Consider the following 25,637-nt stretch of genomic DNA (forward strand, 5'->3'; position numbering starts at 1 on the left):
GTTGTGAAAGGCGCTATATAAATCCAAGTTTGTCTTTCTGATTATCTTACTATATTTCTTTCTAACTTCCCTAATAACTCCGATACCTCATTTAGATCACCCTTTAATCGTCTATACTCCAGGGAATATAAGGCATGCACGCACTCTGTCTTCATAATTGAACCCTTTTAAGCTCTGGTACCATTCTGGTGAATACGCGCTGCACCCTCTCAATCTATCCTTGCAAGGCACTAGGATTGTCGCACCTCACTGACGCCCTAGCTCGGATCTTGACACGATCTGGCATCAAAACTAGAGCTTTCCTCGTCTGCATGGTTTATTTCTACCAACCGAGGAATCAGGGAGCCTTGTTCAGATTTTTGGACGGCAATCTGTTATCAAGACAGCGAAAGATGAACCTGTGTGGATTTAATGCTAGCTAGGGCAGACAGTACATTTGAGGTCAGCACGAGATACTTTTTTTTGGAATTTCAGAGGATTCCTGGTGCTGTCACTTTCAGTTTCTGAGTAAGACGTGCAACAAGAAGCAGGAAATAACATTCCCAGGACTTCTTTCCAATATCAAAGTGGATTTCCTCTGAGAAACAGTTCAGAGGAATTACTCTGCAGGAACATCACTTTGCAGGAAGTTGAACAGCTTTCACAGTGACTCCTCCTCGGCATCTTGTGGTGCCCTGGATTACACTCCCTAATGAAGAGAGGCTGTGTGAGGAGTGCAATGATGATGATTAGAATGAAGTCATGCTGTGGGATATTGGTAACAGATGCATTAATGTATTTGTATAAAATGTCACTATTTTAACAAAGGTTTTTTAACCCAGTTAACACTTTTATTGAGCAGCAGACAGCGGAATCTCATGCCAACTGGTTAACCCATTGGTTACTGATATCGCACCACACAATTTCAGCCACAAAGGGTGTGTGTTTTTTCAAGAAAATGTCAGCAATAAAAAGCTATCTCACATAAAAAGGGTGTTTATCAGAGCTAACTGGGCTTTAGAAAGGAGAGACAGCAATTGAAAGAAACGCTTGGATTTGTGGTAACACAGATTCCGTTCCCTAGCCACTGACTCCATCCCTCTCCGCAACGTTTGTTTGAGGCTGATCCACATTGTTCACAACCTTGGTATCATATTTGACCCTGAAATGAGCTTTCGAACACATATCCGCAGCTTAACTAAGACCGACTATTTCCACCTCCGTAACATCGCCCGTCTCCACCATTGCCTCAGCTCATCCGCTGCTGAAACCCTCATCCATGCCTTTGTTACCTCTAGACTTGACTATTCCAACGCACTCCTGGCTGGCCTCTCACATTCTACTCTACGTAAACTAGAGGTGATCCAAAACTCGGCTGCCCATGTTCTAACTCGCACCAAGTCCCGCTCACCCATCACCCCCTGTGCTCATTGACCTACATTGGCTCCCGATTAAGCAACGCCTTGATTTCAAAATTCTCATCCTTGTTTTCAAATCCCTCCATGGTCTCACCTCTCCCTATCTCTGTAATCTCTTCCAGCCCCACACCCCCCCGAGATGTCTGCGCTCCTCTAATTTTGCCCTCTTGAGCATCCCTGATTATAATCGCACAACCATTGGTGGCCGTGCCTTCTGTTGCCTAGGCCCCAAGCTCTGGAACTCCCTCCCTAAACCTCTCTGCCTCTCTACCTCTCTTTCCTCCTTTAAGACGTACCTTAAAACCTAATACAAAAGCAAAATACTATGGGTGCTGGAATCTGGAATAAAATCTGGAATAGAAACAGAAAATGCTGGAAATCTCGGCGGGTCAGGCAGCATCTGTGGAGAGAAACAGAGTTAACGTTTTGTGTTTTCGTCATCGAACTGAAATGTTAACTCTGCTTTCTCTGCACAGATGCTGCCTGACCCGCCGAGATTTCCAGCATTTTCTGTTTTTATACCTTAAAACCTACCTCTTTGACCAAGCTTTTGTTCTTCTGCCCTAATTTCTCCTTATATGGATCAGTGTCAATTTTTATTTTGCCTTATAATACTCCTGTGAAGCACCTTGGGACGTTTTACTACGTTAAAGGCGCCATATAAATACGCTGTTGTTGTTGTAAGATGTCATCTTCCATGGATCCATGAAAATAAACCGTTCAATATTGAAAAAAAACAATTTCAGCTCGGAATCCTCCAGCAATGTCACCAGGACGGCACTGCATGAAAGCGAAAGTCCATGTCTCCGTCAAGTGGTATAAGGATTTATTACTGTTAGGAGAGAGGGCGAGAAAATTGAAAAAGAAAGTAAACCTAATCTACAGGTTTCTTTATATAGCACCATCCTTTTTGTATTTGCTGAGTGAAGTGAATGCACTCTGCTGATTGGCTAAGAACATGCTCACTCCTATCCCTAGTTTCCATATAATTGGTCAGTTTTCAGATCAATCACAGAGAATCTTTCAATCCCCTTCAGTCCTTTCCCTGGGTCTTGATATAACAGAAAAATTAGAACTAAGGAGGGAAACGAGCAGAAAGATACCACACGAGCAGTCTCCAACCAGCAGGCACAATGCACGAGAGTCCTCTTGCCTGATGCCACGAGCCAGTGTCTGCTGCAGTGTTTATGGGGGAAATACAGACACCCAGGCTCAAAATGCCACTTTTAAAATGCTACTTCCTGAGATAGCTGTGAGGTGAGTACTTGTTATTCACACGATTCACCTTTCCAATCATCTTCTCCTTTAAAGGATCAGTGTAAAATGGTCGGAGGAGCTTTTTTAACACAGTTATAACAGAAACATTATTTTTTCATTTGTCCTGGGGATGTGGGCGACACTGGCAGACCAGGAATGATTAGCCATCCTCATTGTCCTGAGGGCAATAAGAATCAACCACCTCTGATGTAAGTCAGACTGTGTAGAGCTGATTGGTTCCCGTCTCTGTAGGGCGTTTGTGAACCAGTTGGCTTTTTACGGCTATAAAAAGCAGCTTTCGTGATCATTTTTCTGGTGCTAACCCAGAATTCACCAGATGTATTGAATTCAAGTCGCCATGTTGGGTTAATGAACTCACAACCATCTGGGTTGCTAGCTCAACACCATAACCATTAGGCTGCTCCACCATATCTTCTTCTTTTGCATGGTCGTAGAAAAGCAAATCTAATGTCAATATCCAGGCCAAGGCTTCTGGTGTAACAGTGTGGACATCTTGTAGGCTGCCTTTGAATTCCCTCTGAGGGCTGTGCTCAGTGATGTGCTCCAGGGTCTGATTAGGAGCTCCACAGTCACATGATGGGGAGGCTTTAATCTTCCACCTATGGAGAAGGTGGCAGCATCGACCATGACCGGTTCTGAGGCGGTTGATGGTTGTCCACTGTTTGCGAGGAAGGTTTGATCCTTCAGGTTGTACTGTGGGGTCCTCGGTAAGGAATCCATTCCGTATGTTGCAGTTCTTCCAAGCTTTTCGCCATCAGTCATCAAGGCTGAGGGGAGATCGCTGAAGGGCTTCAGCGATGGTCCAAAATGGCCTTCTAGATTTGAGACAGGTTGGCGGTAGGTTGTTCAAGCCAGTCTGAATCGGCATGTCTTTGCTGGTGTAGCAGTTGTATTCTCTGGAGACTGCGTATTCGTGGCACAGGTGTGGTGGTGTGATGTTTGCAAGCACGGGCAGCCAAGGTGTTGGTGACTGTACCATATGATAACTTTGTGGTTAAAGTCAATACATTTCTTGTGCGTACTGTCATTGTGACAGAGAGAATGACTATGGAGTCCTCCCCCTTTATCCTGTCCCCATAAACAGCGTTAGTCACTCGGCCTCGCCTCTAAATCCAAACGTTAATGGTGGCAATGTGAGCTGTAGTTTTGGGAAAATCCTACTCGCTCTCCTGAGGAATCAACTGAATTCATAGCAGAAAGAAAGCAGCAGGGAATCGTTAACATCTGTTCTGTCGATAGGTGTGTGTCTGTTTCAGTTTTCATTAATGTGCTGTGTTAAATATTATTGTGGCCGGGCTATTTATAAATGTTTTAATCAAAAAGGTGCCTTGACGATCAGTGACTCCTTGGCTCATGAACTGTTAGGCCAGCCTATTTGTGAGTTAGGAATAGTTATCCAATTTGCCAATTATCCTTTACTGTACTAACAAACTTTGGAAGTTGTAATGTATTTGCTTAAGAATTTATAGCAACACATTGCTATTAAGAACTAGTTGGTTTATTAGCAAAACATTTAACAATCACACTACACATTATCAGTTCATCCACTAGGATCACAACCACCTTCTACATCGTGGATTTCCAAAGCCCAACTGGCTGGGGTTTTATTGAGTCCTGTGAACATCATGTGACTGGCTAAGCCACTCCCACTCAACAACTCTACAACTATTTTGAGTAGAAACTTTAAATCAAGTGCTTGGAACAGCTCCACAATTATATTTGTGAACATAAATCAAGTGCCCCTTGTTAATGGGGGGGGGGCACTAAAACTGGCAAATTAAACAAATTCACTTTTAAACTTTAATGACCAAATTAAAATTTGGTTGCCGGGGGTGATGATGCACTCCAGTCCCTCCGGTGTCCACCTCTCATGGAAGGCCGCGAGCGTACCGGTGTGCACCACGTACTCTATCTCCAGGGACACCCTGGCTCGGATGTAACCACGAAAGAGAGGCAGGCAGTCGGTCAACAGCTCTACAAACCTGTGCGCATACTCACAGGGGCATACATTACAGAAATGTTAAGCACTGCACCTCAAAAAAAGAACTGAAAGCCCCGATTTTAACTTACGACACCCGGCGAGAACAGTGCAGGTTCGGGCTGGGTTCCCAATGTGCATCCTGCCTGATTTTATCCTCCATTGAAATCAATGCAGCAATTAAATCGGACAGGGTGTAAGTTGGACATCCGATCCGGACCCGCTCTGTTCTGGCTGGTGCGTGTTAGGTTATATCTGGGCTTGAAAGTTGCTCAGTTAGAATCATAGAATCATAGAAGTTTACAACACGGAAGGAGGCCATTTCGGCCTATTGTGTCCGCACTGGCCGACAGTGAGCTATCCAGCCTAATCCCACTTTCCAACTCTTGGTCCATAGCCCTGTAGGTTAGCTGGTCTCAAACAGCCACTCCTGATCACTGTCCAACGACCCCTGTTTGAAGATTGATGTGCATGAACCTTAGTTGTGATCATGTTTAGGCCTGATTGTGATGCCTCCCATGTTGGGAGTAGGCTGCTAATGTGGTCTAGGCGTACAGGATGAAGCACCAAAGGCCTCTGGTATCCTTACATAACTCATGGGGCAAGGGCAATATTGGGGTGGGGAGGGTGTGGTGGGCGGGGGAGTTCTTAAAAGTGAAATCCATGTTAAAGCATGGGCTTCATCAAGTGGGAGGAGGTGGTGGGATATGCAACTTTTACAAAAGTGACTATACTCCAGAAGTATTTTATTGGCTGTAAAGTGCTTTGAGACGTGCGGTGGTTGTGAAAGGCGCTATATAAATCCAAGTCTTTCTTTTATTCCAAATTAAGGGATTTGAGAGGATTATGAGGAATTACCTGATTGCAGGAACAAAATCAATATTGCACGATTCATGGCCGAGATTAAAAAATATAAGTTTAAAAAATCTAAAATGACATCTTTCTGTCTATCTGACCATATATCTAAAAGCTATTTTAAAATAGCATTTCAGTCTAGCTAATGTGAGCAATGTCACAAAAGATTATAGTCAACCGTGACCCAACCATAGCACTTTCACCTCCCTGTCAGAGGATTGTGGGTTTAAGCCCCACTCCAGTGACCTGAGCATACAATCTAGGCTGGCACTTCAGTGCAGTACTGAAGGAGTGTTGCATTGTTGGAGGTGCCATCATTCGGGTGAGACATTGAATCGAGGACCTGTGGACCTGTCAGTCGGCCATAAAGGTCCCAATACTCAAAAAGCAGGGGTGTTCTCCCAGTGTCCTGGACAATGTTTATTCCTCAACATCACTAGAATAGATTATCTTATTACTATTTGTGAGACCTTGGAGTATGCAACTTGCTGTGCTTCCCTACATTACAACAGTGACTACATTCTAACAGTAATTCATTAGCTGAGAAGGGGCTTGGGATGTCCTGAAGCTCTGAAAGACTATATTAAATACACATTCTCTTTTTTTTTAATCTAATCTTGTATCTAGCACTTATTTGTCACATTTCACACGTTAAAGTGTGACATAATGTTACAGATATGTATGCACTATCTCTGCAGCCACTTCTGTTAGGATACGGGCCATCAGGTCCAAGGGACTTTTTCACCTTTGGTCCCATTATTTTACTGAGTACTTTTTCTTTCGTTATAGTGATTGTTTTTAAGTTCCCCCTCCCTATAGCCCCTTGATTATCCACTATTGGGATGTTTTTAAGCGTCTTCCACTGTGAAGACCAATACAAAGTATTCATTCAAAGTCTCTACTATTTCCTTGTTTCCCATTATTAATTCCCCAGTCTCATCCTCCAAGGGACCAGCATTTACTTTAAGCTACTCTCTTTTGTATATACCTGTAAAAGCTCTTACTATCTGTTTTTATATTTCTTGCTCGTTTACTCTTATAATCCATCTCCTCTTTATTATTTTTTTAGTCGTCCTTTGCTGTTTTTTTTAAATTTCCCAATCCTCTGGCCTCCCACTAATCTTGGCCACATTATATCCCATTATTTATACCATCCTTTCCTTCCTTAGTTAGCCACGGATGGTTCTCCCTTCTCTTAAAGTCTTTCCTTCTCACTGGAATATATTTTTGTTGAGAGTTATGGAATATCTCCTTAAATGTCTGCCACTGCTTATCAACCGTCTTACACTTTAATCTATTTTCCCAGTACATTTTAGCCAACTCTGCCTTCATACCTTTGAAATCACCTTTACTTAAGATCAGAACACTGGTTTGAGACCCAACTTTTTCATCCTCCAACTGAATTTGAAATTCAACCATGCTATGATCACTCTTTCCTAGAGGATCCTTTACTATGAGATCATGTATTAATCTTGCCTCATTACACAGTACCAGATCTAAGATAGCCTGCTCTCTGGTTGGTTCCACAATGTACTGTTCAAGGAACCCATCCCGGATACACTCTATGAACTCTTCTTCAAGGCTACCATGGCCAATTTGATGTATCCAATCAATATGAATATTAAAATCCTCCATGATTATTGCCATACCTTTCTTATAAGTCTCCATTATTTCTTGATTTATACTCTGTCCATCAGTGTAACTACTGTTAGGGGCCTATAGACCACTCCCACCAGTGACTTCTTCCCCTTATTATTTCTTATCTCCACCCAAACTGATTCTACATCTTGATCTTCTGAGCCAATATCATTTCTCACTAACGCACTGATCTCATCCTTTATTAACAGAGCCAACCCACCTCCCTTTCCTTTCTGTCTATCCTTCCGAATTGTCAAATACCCCTGAAATTTCAGTTCCCAGCCTTGTTAAACCTTGCAACCACGTATCTGTAATGGCTATGATCACACCCATTTATCTCTATTTGTGTTGTCAACTCATCTATCTTGTTACAAATGCTGCGTGCATTCAGATAAAGAGCTTTTAATTTTGACTTTTTACCATTTTCCCTGCTTTGACCCCACTTTCTGATACATTCTTATTTTTATGCATTCTGTCCCTTCCTGTCACGCTCTGGTTTTCATTTCCCCCATCGCTACCCTGCTCTATTGCCTTCTCCTTTCTCTTTGACTTTTTACATTTCTGCTCACCTGAACCATCCCCCCCACTATTTAATTTAAAGCCCCATCTACAGCCCTAGTTCTTCGATTTGCCAGGACAGTTCCAGCATGGTTCAATGAAGCCCGTTCCATCGGAACAGCTCCCTCTTACACCAGTACTAGTGCCAGTGCACCAGGAATCGAAACCCATTTCTCCCACACCAATCTTTGAGCCACCTGTTCATCTTTCTGATCTTATCTGCCCTATACAAACTTGCTCGTGGCTCAAGAAGTAATCCAGAGGTAGTAATACCTTTGTGGTTCTGCTTTTTAATTTAGCCCCTGGCTGCTCATACTCCCTCAGTAGAACCTCTTTCTTTGTCCTATCTATGTCGTTGGTACCCACGTGGACCACGACAACTGGATCTTTCCCCTCCCACTCCAAGTTCCTCTCCAGCCCTGAGGAGATGTTCTTAACCCTGGCACCGGGCAGGCAACACAGCATCTATCCCCCTAACTTTATTGTCCCCTACGCCTATAACATTTCTTTTTACTCCCCCCACTTGAATGGCCCCCTGTACCATGGTGCTGTGGTCAGTTTGCTCATCCTCCCTGCAGTCCCTGCTCTCGTCCACACAGGGAATAAGAGCCTCGAACCTGTTGGACAATTGCAAGGGCTGAGGCTCCTCCATCACTGCCTCCTGGGTCCTCATACCTGCCTCACTCATAGTCACACCCTCCTGTCCCTGACCACGGACCAAATTTGAATTATTTAACCAAAGTGGTGTGACTGCCTCCTGGAACACAGCGCCCAGGTAACTCTCCCCCTCCCTGACGTATTACGGTGTTTGAAGCTCGGACTCCAGCTCATCAACACGGAGCTGAAGTTCCTCGAGCTGCCAACAGTTACTGCAGATGTGCTCGCCATGGACCTCAATGGTGTCCACCAGCTCCCACATGCAGCAGCAGTAACACATCACCTCCCTTGCCATCTCTAATGTATTGTATTTAATTAATTAAGTTTTGAATGTTTCATTTTTTAATCCAGCTCTTAATTTAAACCTCTGCCTAAGATAAAGAGACCAACCAATCACTTCCCTGCTATCTTGTGACATCACACTTTGATTCTTTTTACTTCTTACCCTCCCAGATTGGTTGGTGCTATTCCGGCTCGCCCTGTTTGTAGTTGCCGTTGACCTGTTCCTCTCGCGCTGGGTGAACTCTGGCTTCTGTAGCCTTCTATTCCTTTCTCCCTCATATATTTATTTAGCTTCCCCTTAAATGCATTTATGGTATCTGCTTCAACTATTCCTTGTGGTAGCGAGTTCCACATTCTAGCGTCTTTGCACATTCTTTAACCCAGCTTTACACTCGATGTTCAGTTTTATTGGTAGCTCATAGGGAAGTCTACTCCTCACTTGACTACCCAATTGAAAGCTTTCCATTTACATTCTCCCCCAGCCCCGGCACCAGCACACATAGGCAAGGTTTTGTGATTCTAGCCATAGATATTTTTAATTGAAAAACTACCATTAGCGTTGTACTTCTTCCTGACTCTCCTTTCCAGTTTGGGCATGTGGCACTTTGAACCTTGCTACATATCCGAGACTAAGGATGGCTATCCTTGTGAAAAGATTTCTTGAATTGCTCCTTCAATATATTGGGTCGAAATCCCTGTCAGTGTGTGATTGTATGAATCCCTACTTGTATCAGATTCCTTTATCTGATATTGTAACTGAGACATTAATTTAATAAATAATTATGCAATAGAAACCATTCTGATGTTAACCTCTTTCAACACTAAGAAACTCCAATTACAGCACTAAGTTTTTGACTGTGACTTCCATGATGGCTCGGGCAAGGAAGGTTCACAGAAATAATCCCTCAGCTGATATCAGCCAGGGCACCCAAGATATACAGTTTTGGTCTCCTTACCTAAGGAAGGATATACTTGCCAATGAGGGAGTGCAGCGCAGGTTCACTAGACTGATTCCTGGGTTGGGGGGGGGGATTGTCCTATAAGAAGAGATTGAGTAGACTAGATTTATTCTCTAGAGTTTAGAAGAATGAGAGGTGATCTCATTGAAACACACACAATTCTTACAGGGCTTGACAGGGTAGATGCAGGGAGGATTTTTCCCCTGGCTGGGGAGTCTAGAACCAGGGGTCACAGTCTCAGGAATAAGGGGTTGGCAATTTAGGACTGAGATGAGAAATTTCTTCACTCAGGGTGGTGAATTTTTGGAATTCTCTACCCCAGAGGGCTGTGACGGCTCAGTTGTTGAGTATATTCAAGACAGAGATTGATAGAGTTTTGGATATTAAGGGAGTCAAGGGATATGGGAATAGTGCAGGAAAGTGGAGTTGAGGTAGAAGATCAGCCATGATCTTATTGAATAGCAGAGCAGGCTCGAGGGGGCCAAATGGCCTACTCCTGCTCCTAATTCTTATGTTCTGAGATATGCCAACAGTGGGGTGGGCACCTACTGGCCTCATGCAAGTGAGATGCCCTCCACTGACCCATGCCCTCCACTGACCCTGCATCATCCTTGGAGGTCATCTGTGGTTATGACCCCAGTGTAATCGCTGATATCGCAGCCTATGGCGTTTCGACCTGTCGAAGTTTAGTGATTCTTTGTAAGTGAATTTTAGTGAAAGGATTCTGGTGATGACTTTGGTCCTTTTAACATGTATGATATTTTTTTTTAATTGATTTCTAAGTTTTGGATTATTTTCTGTCATTTGGACCAAAAAGAAGTTGTTCCTCATCACAATGTATTTATTTTGCACAATCTTCCTCCTGCACCTTCACAGCAAAGACTCGTTGCACGGTCTCCAGCTCTACCCTATTGTTTGCCAGGTCCTCAAAAATGTCGACCTCTTTAAGTACCCTCAGCTTTTCCTTCCTGCTCCAATTTTCAGGCTTTCAAAAGCCAAATGTAGAGTCATCTAATCACTGCTTCTTGATTTATACTTGTTTCTCTCCCACTCTCATTAACCTCGGCGATGTCCTGTATTATGGGCCTTAGCTCATCACGTGGGGTTTGTCATTTTCAGAAGCAATCTTGCCAATTGATTTTTTTTCTTTTGTTGAAAACTTTCACATTTATTTTGAGTGTTCAAATGAACAGCATGGAGTTCGTTTCCTGCCCTAAGGTGATTACAGTTGTGTTGGGGCGGAAGACACTTCCCCATGGGGATGGTGCATAGACAAAGGGTTGAATCGCCCCCAGGATGCTTCTGTGCTTCTTGAAGCAAAATTCAAGAGCGATCCTTCGAGAAAGTCAACTGCATTTCCTTCCATCGGAAGAATGATCCATGATGAAGGCAGGAGGTAAAAATAAAACAACTAGAGGGAAAGAGAAAGTAGAATGTGGTTAAGAACATAAGAAATAGGAGCAGGAGTAGGCAATTCGGTCCCTCAAACCTGCTCCCCATTCAATAAGATCATGGCTGATCTTCTACCTCAACTCCACTTTCCTGCGCTATCCCACAGATGGCAGTAACACTTGCCCAAAAGGTCGTTCTTCATGTGTGAGCTTGGGCAGTGCGTGTTCAACCAATGAAGGTGCGGCACAATTGAGCCCAATTCTTTCCTTAGCTTAATGTCCACAAATGTGCATTTTGCAGGGCGGGGTCCCTCCACGTACATTTTCCAGAACAGGTCATAGAATAGTGACTTCTCCTCTACCTCTAGCCAACGGAGGCCAATTGCAGTGTCGCCATTGATGGTTTATCCGACATCATCTAGTTCCACACAGACATGTGATAAAACTTTCAAGATCCCCCAGCTCCAAGTGGTTGAGCATCACATCACGTGGTGCACTTACCCACTGAGATAATGGGGAACCACCTTGGCTTTCTTGGAACTTATGAACACATGGCAGATGCAGCATAATGTGGATAAATGTGAAGTTATCCACTTTGGTAGGAAAAACATAAGGACAAAGTATTATTTAAACGGTGATGGCATGGGAAGTGTCGATGTAGAGAGGGACCTGGGTGTCCTTGTACACCAGTCATTGAAAGCAAACATGCAGGTACAGCAAGCAGTGAGGAAGGCAAATGGCATGTTGGCCTTCATTGCAAGAGGATTGAGTACAGGAGCAAGGATGTCTTACTACAGTTATACAGGGCCTTGGTGAGACTGCACCTGGAGTATCATGTGCAGTTTTGGTCTCCTTACCTAAGAAAGAATATATTTACCATAGAGGGAGTGCAGCGAAGGTTCACCAGACTGATTCCTGGGATGGCAGGACTGTTGTATGAGGAGAGATTGGGTCAACTAGGCCTGTATTCACCAGAGTTTAGAAGAATGAGAGGGGATCTCATTGAAACGTATAAAATTCTGACTGCGTTGGATAGACTGGATGCGGGGTGAATGTTTCCCCGGGCTGGGAAGTCTAGAACAAGGGGTCACAGACTCAGGATACGGGTTAGGAAATTTAGGACCAAGATGAGGAGAAATTTTTTCACTCAGAGACTGGTGGACCTGTGGAATTGTCTACCACAGAAGGCTGTGGAGGCCAAGTCACTGAATATATTTAAGAGGGAGATAGATTTCTAGAAAGAAAAGGCATCAAGGGGTATGGGGAAAAAGCAGGAATATGGTGTTGAGATAGAGGATCAACCATGATCATATTGAATGGTGGTGCACACTCGAAGGGCCGAATAGCCTACTACCGCTCCTATTTTCTATGTTCTCCTTTTGCCTCCTGTAATCTATCCATGCCACATGTCTCCCCCAGCTCACAATGCAGATTAGTGATCTGTTTCTGCACCACTGCAATATTACTGCATCACTGGCCGCTGCATGGGAGGTGCATGAAGGTGGGCGGGGAGAACTCTTGCTCCATTTTTCTCCTTCCTCCCTGCGAGGAAGCACCTCGCGTCTATCCAGCACCTTGTTGCAACAACATAACTGAGCTCACGAGACTTACCATGTGAAGAATAACAGCCGCCAAGCCACATCGAACCCCATTGTGGCATAGCGTGTTCGAGCCTTGCCCAGCAGTTACATTCTAAAAAGAGTCAGCATGAAGCAGAAGCATTGAAATAGCAGCCACTTTGAATGTAACATTTGATGGAAGCTGAGAAAAGGAAAGTGCATCCAATAGCATTTAGGTTGTTCCCTGTGAATTCAGATGCAAGGGTCAGCAATTTGATTAGCCAGGATCATGATTTATAATTGCTTCAGTTGGAGTGAAGGTGAAGTGGTCTGAGACTTGGGTTGCGAAATTTCGTGCCGTCCGGTTTGGGGGCGGTAAGAGCCTCGAGGTGGGAGTTCCTGCGCCAGGCGCGGAGGTCACCCCTCCCCGACCTATATTCGGGTTACCGCCCCCCCCGAGAGTAGGAGGAGCGCAAAATATCACGCTCCACTTGCTCAGCGGGGCAGGAGCAGGGCGGAAAGCCCCTGTGAAACTCGCAGCGCTACGCGGTGTAGACAGGGTCCTCGTCTTCATTAAAGGGGAGGGACTCTGCGGGCGGTAAACCGGGACATCGCTGGACCACCAGGGAGCGGGGTGCCCTGGCAGCAGAACGGCACACAAGCTGAGTGCCGAACTGAAAGATCGCGGCACAGACCCCTACGATCGAGGAGCAAGAAGGCCACTACTAGTAAATCGGCCATTTTTTGTTAACATTCCCCACCTCCCCTTTAATTATCACCCCGCGAGCAGCCTACAGCCCCTGGGGCACTAACAGAATGCACAAATGCCCCCGAATTTCTCCCCCTTGGTGTGAAGGTGAAGTGGTCTGAGACGATCTCCTTAAACCACTCACCTGAGTTGTATTACATTGCTCATGAGGTAGACACCTCAAGTTGCTGGAGAAATACCACCAACGATGTCTCCCCAAGATCCTGCAAATCCCCTGGGAGGACAGACGCATCAATGTTAGCGTCCTTGACCAGGCCAATATCCCCAGCATTGAAGCACTGACCACACTTGATCAGCTCTGTTGGGCAGGCCACGCTGTTGGCATGCCAGACACGAGACTCCCAAAGCAAACGCTCTACTCGGAACTCCTTCACGGTAAACGAACCAAAGGTGGGCAGCGGAAACGTTACAAGGACACCCTCAAAGCCTCCCTGATAAAGTGCAATATCCCCACTGACACCTGGGAGTCCCTGGCCCAAGACCGCCCTAAGTGGAGGAAGTGCATCCAGAAGGGCGCTGAGCACCTCGAGTCTCGTCACCAAGAGCGTGCAGAAAGCAAACGCAGGCAGCGGAAAGAGCATGCGGCAAATGTGTCCTACCCACCCTTTCCCTCAACGACTATCTGTCCTACCTGTGACAAAGACTGTGGTTCTCGTATTGGACTGTTCAGCCACCTAAGAACTCATGTTAAGAGTGGACGCAAGTCTTCCTCGATTCCGAGGGACTGCCTATGATGGTGATGATGGAAGGCCCAAATCACTTTCCTTCAATGTAAACAGTGTAGTGTGACTGGCCTATTGGATAAGGCTGTGTCACTGAACAATTCACTGAACATTTGTTGCACGTTCCAACACTGGTGTAAAGCTGTAATTTTTCACACCAGTACCTTTGTGTTGTATGTTTAGTATTTTCCAAACTAGTTACAGAAGTATTTGGGATTCCAAGGACTTGAACCATAAAAGTTCTTACACTTTTTGTTTAAAGACAAACTGACAGCTTAAGATACAGATGCATATCTGAAACGTACATGTCTTAATGTCATCGAATATTGTCCCTGGCTTGGCTCCCAAAATAATCAAATCGAGAAATGCTGGCAATTATGAAAACAGTGAAAATGCCTAACTTGCATTAAAACACATGTCTGAAACTGGATGCTGCATTCCTGTGTTGAATACTGGGCATTTTTCCATGTGAGTTTCGCTGGCCAACATTTGGTACAGTATTTGAAGGTGTTGGCCCTGTCAGCAAGTGACAGTCACCACCCTCAGCTCGAACAGACTGCAACTCCCAGACTAACCTCATGACTTTGAGGAACCTCAAGTCTTGGTGAAGAGAAAGCTGAGTTTTCATAGAATTACATAGAATGTACAGCACAGAAATCGGCCATTCCACCAAACTGTTCCGTACTCCACATGAACCTCCTTCCACTCTACTTCATCTAACCCTCTCAGCATAACCTTCTACTCCTTTCTTCCTCATGTACTTATCTATCTTCCCCTTACATGCCTCTCTGCTATTTGCCTCAAATAAGAACAAAAGAAATAGCAGCAGGAGTAGACTATTTGGGCCCTCGAGCTTACGCCATCATTCAACAAGATCATGGCTGATCTTCTACCTCAACTCCACCTTCCCGCACTATCCCCATATCCCTTGATTACCTTCGTTCCCAAACATGTATCGACCTCTGTCTTGAATCTACTCAACAACTGAGCCCTCTGGGATAGAGAACTCCAAAGATTCACTACCTCATCTCAGTCCTAAATGGCCAACCCCTCATTCTGAGACTGTGACCCCGTGTCCTAGATTCCCAGCCAGGGGAAACATCCTCTCAGCATCTACCCTGTGAAGCCACCTTAAGAATCTTATATGTTTCAATCAGATCACCTCTCGTTCTTCTAAACTCTGGGGAATATAGGCCTAGTCTACTCAATCTTTTCTCATAGGGCAGTGCCCTCATCTCTGGAACCAGTCTAGTGAACCTTTCTTGTGCTCTCTCTAAGGCAAGTATGTATTTCCTTAGGTAAGGAGACCAGAACTGTACACAGTACTCACCAATGCTCTGTATAATTGTCCTTATGGCAGCCAATTCCACATTATAACAACTCTCTAGGTTAAGACATTTCTCTTGAATTAGTGCCCTCTGTTGCGGAAACGAGTTCAGCTGTACTTCCAACCAACTTTAATGGATTTAGGCGCACGTGATATGTTTGCTTTAAAAAAAATGGCATTTAATTATACCTTTGAGCTCTCTCTGTGGTTGATTGGGTAAATGCACTGCCTGATGTGCTACTGAGCCATGCAGAGCAAGAACGGCCCAGGATTGAGCCTTGGTCTATGCTGAATTAGGTGATCTGTGCCAGGGTGACAGTGGGAGCATTGATGTTACCCTGAGTGTCCCCAGGCTAATCGGACAGTGTTCCCTATTCTGATTGTTGTTCAGTGAGAAAGTCCGAGTGTGCGGATGTTGGTTGAGGACAGGATGAGGTTCAGTTGGTTACTCCTGACAGTCAAATAGCCGGCCGACATTCACAGTTGAGACTCACACATCAAGAATGGCCTTTGGGCTGCAATATCGGCAGGCTCCCTGTGATGGTGACCCCTAAACCTAAACATGAATCAGTGACTTCAGGAGAGTAGGGGAAAAGTTGCTTGATATGCAATTCTGTCTGGTTCAACTGTGACATGAGTGGTTTGTTTGCACTATGCAGTTATTGCACTTTGCAACATATATTCATTGTCCATCGGGGCAACCTATTGGATAGGCAATCTATTTCCAGCATCCACGGTATCTTGCTTTTGTATTATTGTTTAATTCCCTGCCGCTTCTCTTCTAGTATGCCCGTCTTATTTCCAATGCCTCGCTCTTCTCTCCAATGGGATTTCCGTCTGTCTCTTTTTATTTTCTTTCCTATCCCCCACCCCCCTTTCCCTGCCCCTACACTCGCTTAAAAACCTGTTGCATCTCTAACTTTTTCCAGTTCTGACGAAAGGTCATCGCCCTGAGACGTTAACTCTGTTTCTCTCTCTATAGATGCTGCCTGACCCGCTGAGTACTTCCAGCAATTTTGCTTTTTATTTCAGATTCTCAGCATCCGTAGCATTTTGCTTTTGTATTGGGGAGGGAATTGGTTAGGCAGTGGGAGACAGAGAATCGGTGTAACGTGTACGCATGCCAATTAGTAGTATGTGAGTAGTGTTGCTGTCCCCGAAGGATCTGTACTGACCCCGCAGCTTCTCACTATATTTATAAATGGCTTGGATGAAGGAATAGGGAGCCTGTAAAACGAAGTTTGCTGACGATACTAAGTTAGGTGGCACGCTCTATCCGGGTCGGGGATATAGATAGAGCTGGAGCGCCAGGCCCTGGAACATCGGGGGCCGTGCCGACCTGTGTGAGAACACCACCGCAGGTCGGGGCTATGGATAGAGCTGGAGCACCGGACCCTGGAACATTGTGGGCGGAGATCTGGCGAATGAGGTACAGGGTCCAGAAGAGCCGAGGGCCCAGGGGCAGCAAGGGCCAGCCCACACTGCAATATGTGTGCGCACTAGGTCCGTGCAGCAGAGCAGGTCTCCAGTCGTCCTGGTTAACCCTTGCCACTGGATAAAGGCCTAGCTCTGTCAAGCCCGTGTGGTGGCTGATGTGCAACGGTCACCACACATTAAAAAAATCAACGCACAGGCATCTTCCACCCCCTCAATTGGAGTTCAGGACTGGAACATCGGGTCCTTCATTGAAACATCTGTGAACTCGTGGAAGCAAGTCATCCTCGCTCGAGGGACCGCCTATGATGATGCTATGAGGTGGCACGGTAATAGTACAGATGGGAGTAGAAAGTTGCAAAGGGCCACCGACAGATTAAGTGAGTGGGCGAAACTGCGGCAGTTGAGTTCAATGTGGAAAAGGCAGATCATAATATTTTCTCAAGAGTGAGAAGCTGGGAACTGAGGATGAGCTGAGAGGTTTCCGGGTCAAAGTACTGACATCACTAAAGGACAGGTACAAAAATTAATTAAAAATGTAATGGAATGTTGGCCTTTATCTCACAAGGGCTGTGAAACCAAGAGGTGGAGGTTATGTTACAGCTGGACAGCGCTCTGGTTAGATCCCGTCTGGAGCACTGTGATCAGTCCTGGGCCCCGGCCCTCATGAATGATATATCGGCCTTGCAGGGGAAGCAGCACAGATTCACCAGAATGAAACCGGAGCTAAAAGGGTTAAATTATGAAAATAAGTTGCACAGACTAGGCTTGTGTTCTATTAAAAGATTAAGGGGTGATCTAATTGATATTTCTAAGATAATTAAATGGTAGATAGAGAGGAAGTATTTCCTCTGTGGGGGAGTCCAGAACAAGGGGGCATAAGCTTCAAATTAGAGCCAGGAGTGATGTCAGGAAGCACTTCTTCATCAAAAGTGTAGGGGAAATCTAGAACTCTCTCCCCCAAAAAGCTCTTGAGGCTGGGTTAATTGAAATATTTCAAAACTGAGATTAATAAATGTTTGGTCGGCAAGGGTATTAAGGGATATGGAACCAAGGTGGGTAGATCAAATTCAGAAAGAGATCAGCCATGATCTAATTGAATGGTGGAACAGGCTCGAGGGGATGAATGACCTATGCCTGTTTCTAGGTTCCAATTGTGGCAACTTAGTTTATCAAAAGTATTAATAAATGCCTTTTTCCACCTGTTTTTTTTATAATGCCACCAATGTCTTTGGGACTGAGCATTCAGAGATTCGGTTTGACTTGCTCTGTTGCCATCGACACTATTGGTCCAGATCAGCAGACATGGAGGGTGGACCTGTTAGAATGAGTTCTGCACGCTCTCGGCGACGAGACTCGAGGTGCACAGCGCCCTCCCGGATGCACTTCCTCCACTTAGGGCGGTCTTTGGCCAGGGACTCCCAGATGTCGGTGGGGATGTTGCACTTTATCAGGGAGGCTTTGAGGGTGTCTCAAGCATCTCAAGTCTCATCGCCGAGAGCGTGCAGAAATCAAGCGCGGCCAACCTGTCCCACCCTCCGCTTCCCTCAACGACTGTCTGTCCCACCTGTGACAGGGACTGTGGTTCTCGTATTGGACTGTTCAGCCACCTAAGAACTCATGTTTAGAGTGGAAGCAAGTCTTCCTCGATTCCGAGGGACTGCCTATGATGATGATGATGACCTTTTAGAGTAGCACAGGTCTCTTTCAAACTCTTCCCCCCATCTCGTCTTTCCTTTCCACACCAACACAAGGGCCCTGACAGCTCCCCTGTGAGCCAGAGAAACCTGAGTATGGCGGGGAGCTCCACTAGATTGGGAGTCAAATCCTGGTGGAGGTTCAATGTTTATCAGTGCAGCCGCCCAAAGTAGAAAGGTATTGTATCATATGGGAATTGTTAATATTTCACTGTACGCCAAGGGATAAGAATTAACATTCCAAATGATCTGAAAATATTATTCAATGGTGCTGTGTTTTAAAGAGACTTTGAACCTTCAACCAACAATGTTAGTGATGGATTGTTCCGACTTGCTCGTTGGTTGTGGCTTTCTATTTCCCTCATTAAATGTTCTTCATCAAAACCTCTTGTCTTTTTTTTCAGGTGAAATCAGATGCTACTGTGATGGGCCGCAGTGTGTAGCAACAGGCTACATGTGCAAGTCCCAGCTCGCAGCTTGCTTTACCAGACTACTGGACCCTCAGAACGTCAATTCTCCCTTATTGCATGGCTGTATGGACACTTTCTCCAATACAACAGAGATCTGCCATTCACAAAGTTCCTACCACCACAAAGGACACTGGTCACTCTTAGAGTGCTGCTGGGAAGACATGTGCAATTATAAAGGGCTACAGGAAGTCTTGCTGCATTCTGGGAATAGCATGTCAGGTAATGAACCTTCGAGCATGACTAGTGCATGGTCCATTTGAGAATCGCTTTAATAGGGTTTTGCCACCTCGTGCAAAGTGTGAATAAAGGGATCGCACTCCACTGGTCTGACACTCAGGACAGTATCGCAATGTACTGGGAGGCTGAACACTCCCAGTAGAATTTTTCCAAACATACTCTATTTTATTTTCAGCTTACTTGCTCTAGTTTTTGTATCGTATTTTTCCTCGCCAATGTTTATTTTCTGCCTTTTTTTATGATTTTAAAAACTACAAGTACTGCAGAATCTAAAGGTGGACTTGTAGTCTTTGGGGTGTCAGAGCAAGGTTACGAATTCTAGAATGGGATTTCATTAAAAATGTAAGCAAGTAGGAAAAGGAAAAGGACATTTTGTCGATTTGGCTCATTCTATCCCCAGGTTTTGTTCACAAACCAATCATCTTTGTTCCCACCCCAATCTCGATGGTTGCTATTGAAATACAATTTGTTTCAATCAATTCAGCACATATTACTAGGAGACATAATCAGTCCAGTTGTGAAGAGACTATTCCATTTTGCTGTGTACTCTTTCAGTTAGAAAGCTGTCTGCTGGTTATTGTATTCATTCGCAGGATATGGGCATCACTGGCACGGTCAGCATTTAACGCCCATTGCTATGGTACAACTGAGTGACTTGCTTAGCCATTTCACAATCAACCACATTGCTGTGGGTCTGGAGTCACATATAGGCTAGACCAGCAGATTTCCTTCCCTAAAGGACATTAGTCACCATTACTGATACTATACCAGATTTATTTAATGAACTGAATTTGAATTCCCAACTGCTGTGATAGGGTTTGAACTCACGTCTGTGGATCATTACTGTAGACCTCTGGATCACTAGTCTAGTGACATAATCACTATACTATCATTCCCTATTGTTGATATATTACAGAATCATAGGTCCAACTACTGGGCGAGGGGGGTGGAGGGGAGGAATCGGGCATTTGTTTCCCTTTACTCCAATCTTTCTACATAGAATTACATTGGATTACATAGGATATATGGCACAGAAACAGGCCATTCGGCCCAACCAGTCCATGCCGGCGTTTATGCTCCACTCGAGCCTCCTCCCATCTTTCCTCATCTAAATCTATCAGCATAACCCTCTATTCCCTTCTCCCTCATATGCTTGTCTAGTCTCCCCTTAAATGCATCTGTACTATTCGCTTCAACCTCTCCCTGTGGTAGCGAGTCCCACATTCTCACCACTCTCTGGGTAAAGAAGTTTCTTCTGAATTCCCTATTGGATTTCTTGGTGACTATCTTATATTGATGGCCTCTAGTTATGCTCTTCCCCACAAATGGAAACATTCTCTCTGTATCCACTCTATCAAAATCTTCCATGATTTTAACGATCTCTATTAGGTCACCCCTCAGCCTTCTCTTTTCAAGAGTAAAGAGACCCAGCCAGTTCATCCTTTCCTGATAGGTATACCCTCACATTTCTGGTATCATCCTTGGTATAATATGGCAACCAGAATTGTACACAGAACCTCAAGCGAGGTCCAATTTTGACATTGCTTATGTCTCCCTCTCCCCCTTGCAACAAATTGACCTTAATATTCCCCCTCATCATCTCTCTGAATGTGTTGTACCTCTATTCACCATGTACCTTTACATCGACATCATCAATCCATTTCATTATGTTAAAGTCTAGGATTCTGTCTTCCACTAACCTATATTTTCTGATGAGAACAGATTTAATTTCTTTAATTTATCTTCATGGCTTAATGAGCTAAAGCCAGGAATGATCCATTTAATTGCTCTAAATCCTTTCCACTGCCTCTATATCCTTATGTAAGTACAGTGACTTCAGTTGTACACAATACTCCATGTGTGGTCTTGCTAATGCTTCCTAAAATCGCTTAACCTCAAGAGCTGTACCCTTGCCGCAGGAGTAACATTCCATGGTTCCCACAGCTAAGTGGGGATGGTTTATGCTGTTATTATTTTCTGTTGTGTTCCATAAAAATTCTCATGGAGGAAATGACCGTGGCTTCATTAGGATCTTGTTAGAAATGGAGACAAACCTCTCTGAATGCTTCTTTATGCTAAGTGTTATCTCCAAAGTGAGTTCTTCCTCACAAAGTTGTTGGTGAGCCACCTCCTTGAACTGCTGCATTTATACAGTACCTTTTTATGACCTCAGGCATCCCAAAGTGCTTTTCAGTCAATTAAGTACTTTTAGAAGGGTAGTCACTGTTGTAATGTAGGAAACACAGCAGCCAATTTGCTCACAGCTAGCTTCCACAAACAGCAATGTGATAATGACCAGATAATCTGTTTTTGTGATGTTGATTGAGGGACAAATATTAACCAAGGCACCAGGGCTAACCCCTTCTCTTCTTCGAATTAGTGCCATGGGATCTTTTACATCCACCCAAGAGGGCAAACGGGGCCTTGATTTAACATCTCATTTGACAGACAGCACCTCCGACAGTGCAGCACTCCCTGACTACTGGACTGGAGTGCTGGCGTAGAGATTTTTTGCTCAAGTCTTTGGAGTGGGACTTGAACCCACAACCTTCTAGCTCCGAGACAAGAGCATTGTTCCCACTGAGCCACAGCTGACAGCTAGAAAATTCAGCTTGCGATTGCAACCTTTAAACAACTGTGTAACTTTGTACCATCTTGCACGTGTGCGTGAATGTTACTGCCACTTCTTCTTCAGGAAATAAATAAACAAGGTAAATCCAGAGCGCTGACCGCCTTTCACAGGTTGGTGAATGCTTCCACCAGACATAATGAGGGCATCTTTACCATCTAGTGCCCCAAGTATTTGGACTGTGGTCCTGATCACATTGATGCCTGGACTCACTGGCCCAGATTCTCCAGAGGCCAGCCAGAGCGATGTTAATCTACTCTGCTTACACTCCAAAACAAAATCAAGTCACAAACAAGGTGAACTTCAGAAACGCCGCATTGCTCAGATGTAAAAGCACTAGGAAAGTTGCAGTTTCATATTGTTTAAGTGGATAACTGGAGGGCATTTAGTTGTCAAAATCATGCTTGACTGATGTATAAATAAAAATGAGCCATTCAACCCAAATATTGACACAAGCGTCTCTGTACCCAATTCAAAGTAGTAAAGTAAATAAATATAAATCTTGGAAATGGAGCAACGCTACTAGCTGGTAAAAGTATTACCCAGCACAAAGATGTCAAATAATCAACCTTCATAACAAAATTGGAAGAAATATTTAGCAACATGGGGGGAAGGAGTCAATTAATAGAAAATTGCCAATTTCCTTGTTAGCTTGCTTTTCGAACCCTTTCTGTTTTCCTTCTCCATCGCGCCTCTATAACGTGCTGTGATGTTGCGCACAGAATGAGGAAATGATACAACTCAATGTTGGGAGGCATATGTCCAAATGTTGCCTCCATGTGGCGTTGCGACATTGGATCTGGGGCAATTCCAGTCAGTATGGGGCTGGTTTACATTACAGGCAGGCAGGGGAGCAGGGTCCTGTGCAGGGTTTTCCACTTTCTCTTCAAACACAGATTGTTAAACATTGGAAACTTTTAAAAATTACTCATAAAAAGTATTTATAAAAGCAGAAAATGCTGGAAAATCACAGCAGGCCCGTCAGCCTCTGAGAGAGAAAGAGAAGTTAATGCTCAGCATGTAACGCTTCACCAGAACCCTGACTTTATTGATTATGTTGACCCACTTTCATAAAATATGTCATCCAGAGTACCAAGGCTCGAGTCTTTAGTCATAGTAAAGTCTGCATCCCCATCACCTCCATCACCCCTTCCTCATCAAGCTCCATTGGTTTCCCAAATACCAGAGAATCAACTTTTAATATTCTCATCCTCACCTTCAAACCTTTTCATGGCCCAGCTCCTCCTGACCTCCAGATTTTCACCGGTCCTACATCACTGTGCACATCTTTCAGTCCTCTGATACCAGTCTACTTGCCGTGTAGGAGTTCCTAGTAGAGCACTTGCTTTGGGAGTCTTGTGTCAGGCATGCGGACGATGTGGCCCGCCCAATGGAGCTGGTCGAATGTGGTCAATGCTTTGATGCTGGGGATGTTGGCCTGATCGAGGATGCCAACGTTGGTGCGTCTGTACTCCCAGGAGATTTGCAGGATCTTGCGGAGGCAGTGTTGGTGGTATTTCTCCAGTGATTTGAGGTGTCTACTGTATATGGTCCACGTCTCTGAGCCATACAGGAGGGCGGGTATCACTACAGCCCTATAGACCATGAGTTTGATGCCAGATTTGAGGTCCTGGTCTTCAAACACTCTCTTCCTCAGGTGACCGAAGGCCATCGGAACTCCTACATGGCAAGCGATCCCCAGATGGGGAGAGGAAACATTTCAAGGACACCCTCAAAGCCTCCTTGATAAAGTGCAACATCACCACCGACACCTGGGAATCCCTGGCCAAAGACCGCCCTAAGTGGAGGAAGAGCATCCGAGAGGGCGCTAAGCACCTTGAGTTTCGTCGGCGAGAGCTTGTAGAAAACAAGCGCTGGCAGCGGAAAGAGCGTGCGGCAAACCAGACTCCCCACCCACCCTTTCCTTCAACGTCTGCCTGCCCCACCTGTGACAGAGACTGTAATTCCCGTATTGTACTGTTCAGTCACCTGAGAACTCACTTTTAGAGTGGAAGCAAGGGACTGCCTATGATGATGATGATGACCAGTCTACTTCTCCTTCCCCACTCTCTCTCTGTTCCTCTGTTAGTGCTCTGTCCTTCAACCACCTTGCTTCTGCCTTCTGTACCTCCCCCCTCCAGTATCGCTGCCTTGACAAACGAGCGATATTGACTCAGCCGCCCGCTATACATCGCTCCCCTAATGGGTCGCCAACTCTGCTTAGACATATTCCTGGAGGTTTCATCACATGACCCTCTGACTCCAACCAGCCTGCTTCCACACTCGATTCCCAACATGTCTATCCCTGTGGTGCCCCGCCTTCACACGGCCAGGCAGAAAGCGAATACTCTCCTCATTGCCCGAGTGGATGATTCATGACTGTCAGACAGCCATCATTTCCATGTCTGATATATTTATAACTAACCAACAAAATTGTTCCCCCCAAAAATCAAACAAAATGCAATATTTTTAACATCCCTATGATTTTTCACGCTGGGCTACTCGCTGAAGTGTCCTGGAGATTAAACTTTAATTCCTGGAGACTCTGGGGCAATCCTGGAGGGTTGTTAATTCCATTGCCCGATTTTGATTCCCATTGATTTCAATCGGGAGAGATGACTAACAGACGGCTGAATCGATATCACTCGTTTTACGCTTTACCCAAAGTCAAAATTACCCACTGTCAGAAAAGACAGAGAAAGGTATTTTTCGACATAAAAACAAATGACCATAATACTGTCTCTTGAAACAGAATCATTGAATTAAATCATTAAGAAAAGGGCTAAGTTGTGTATAATGTAAATAATGCAAGTGTGATCTATGGCTCAGTGGGTAACACACTTACCTCTGAGTCAGAAGATTATAGGTTCAAAACCTACTCCAGGAACTTGAGCACATAAATCTAGGCTGACACTCCAGGGCAGTGCTGAGGGAGCGCTGCACTGTTGGAGGTGCTGTTTTTTGGATGAGATGTTAAACCGAGGCCCAGTCTGTTTTCTCAGGTGAAAGTAAAAGATCCCATGGCACTATTTTGAAGAAGAGCAAGGGAGTTATCCCTGGTGTCCTGGCCAATATTTATCCCTCAATCAACAAAACAAAAACAGATTATCTGGTCGTTATCACGTTACTGTTTGTGGGCGCTTGCTGTGCGCAAATTGGCTGCCGCATTTTCCACATTACAAAAGTACCTTATTGCCTGTAAAGTGCTTTGAGACGTCCGGTGGTTGTGAAAGGTGCTATATAAATGCAAGTCTTTATTTTAACAGCTGGTTATTGACGGATGATATCTCAAAGCCCCGCTTCAGCATCAAGCTCTATAACATAATGGTGAGAGGATTCTCCATAAGAACATAAGAAATAGGAACAGGAGTAGGCCATACGGCCCCTCGAGCATTCTCCGCCTTTCAATGAGATCATGGCCTCAACTCCACTTTCCTGCCTGTACCCCATAACCCTTGACTCCCCTATAGTTCAAGAATCTGTCTATCTCAGCCTTGAATACATTCAATGACTCACCCTCCACAGCTCTCTTGCGTAGAGAATTCTAAAGATTTACGACCCTCTGAGAGAAGAAATTCTTCCTCAGCACCGTCTTAAATGGGTGAGTCTTTATTCTGAAACTATGCCCCCTAGTTCTAGATTCCCCCACTCTACATTGTTCCTGCCTTTTGTGTTGATGCCCTGCTGTTCTGAGTGAGCATTGATGTAAAGGTGATGATAATTGTGCCCCGATCTGACTCCTGAGTGCACTGAAGGCAAGCCATCTCACGTTGTTTTAGATTCGCACCATGCGGAGTATA

General features: G+C 44.8%; 1 protein-coding gene across 1 annotated transcript in view; it reads left to right on the forward strand.

Moving 5' to 3' along the window:
• The window catches only part of LOC139233623 (BMP and activin membrane-bound inhibitor homolog), a 58,715-nt gene that overhangs the window by 21,800 nt on the left and 11,278 nt on the right, over positions 1–25,637 (forward strand). The window contains exon 2 of the mRNA XM_070864030.1: positions 18,906–19,190. Coding sequence (XP_070720131.1) covers positions 18,906–19,190 — 285 coding nt within the window. The remainder of the gene's footprint in view (positions 1–18,905; positions 19,191–25,637) is intronic.

This window comes from Pristiophorus japonicus, chromosome 21 (genome assembly GCF_044704955.1).
Source record: "Pristiophorus japonicus isolate sPriJap1 chromosome 21, sPriJap1.hap1, whole genome shotgun sequence".
In the NCBI taxonomy this organism is placed as follows: domain Eukaryota; kingdom Metazoa; phylum Chordata; class Chondrichthyes; family Pristiophoridae; genus Pristiophorus; species Pristiophorus japonicus.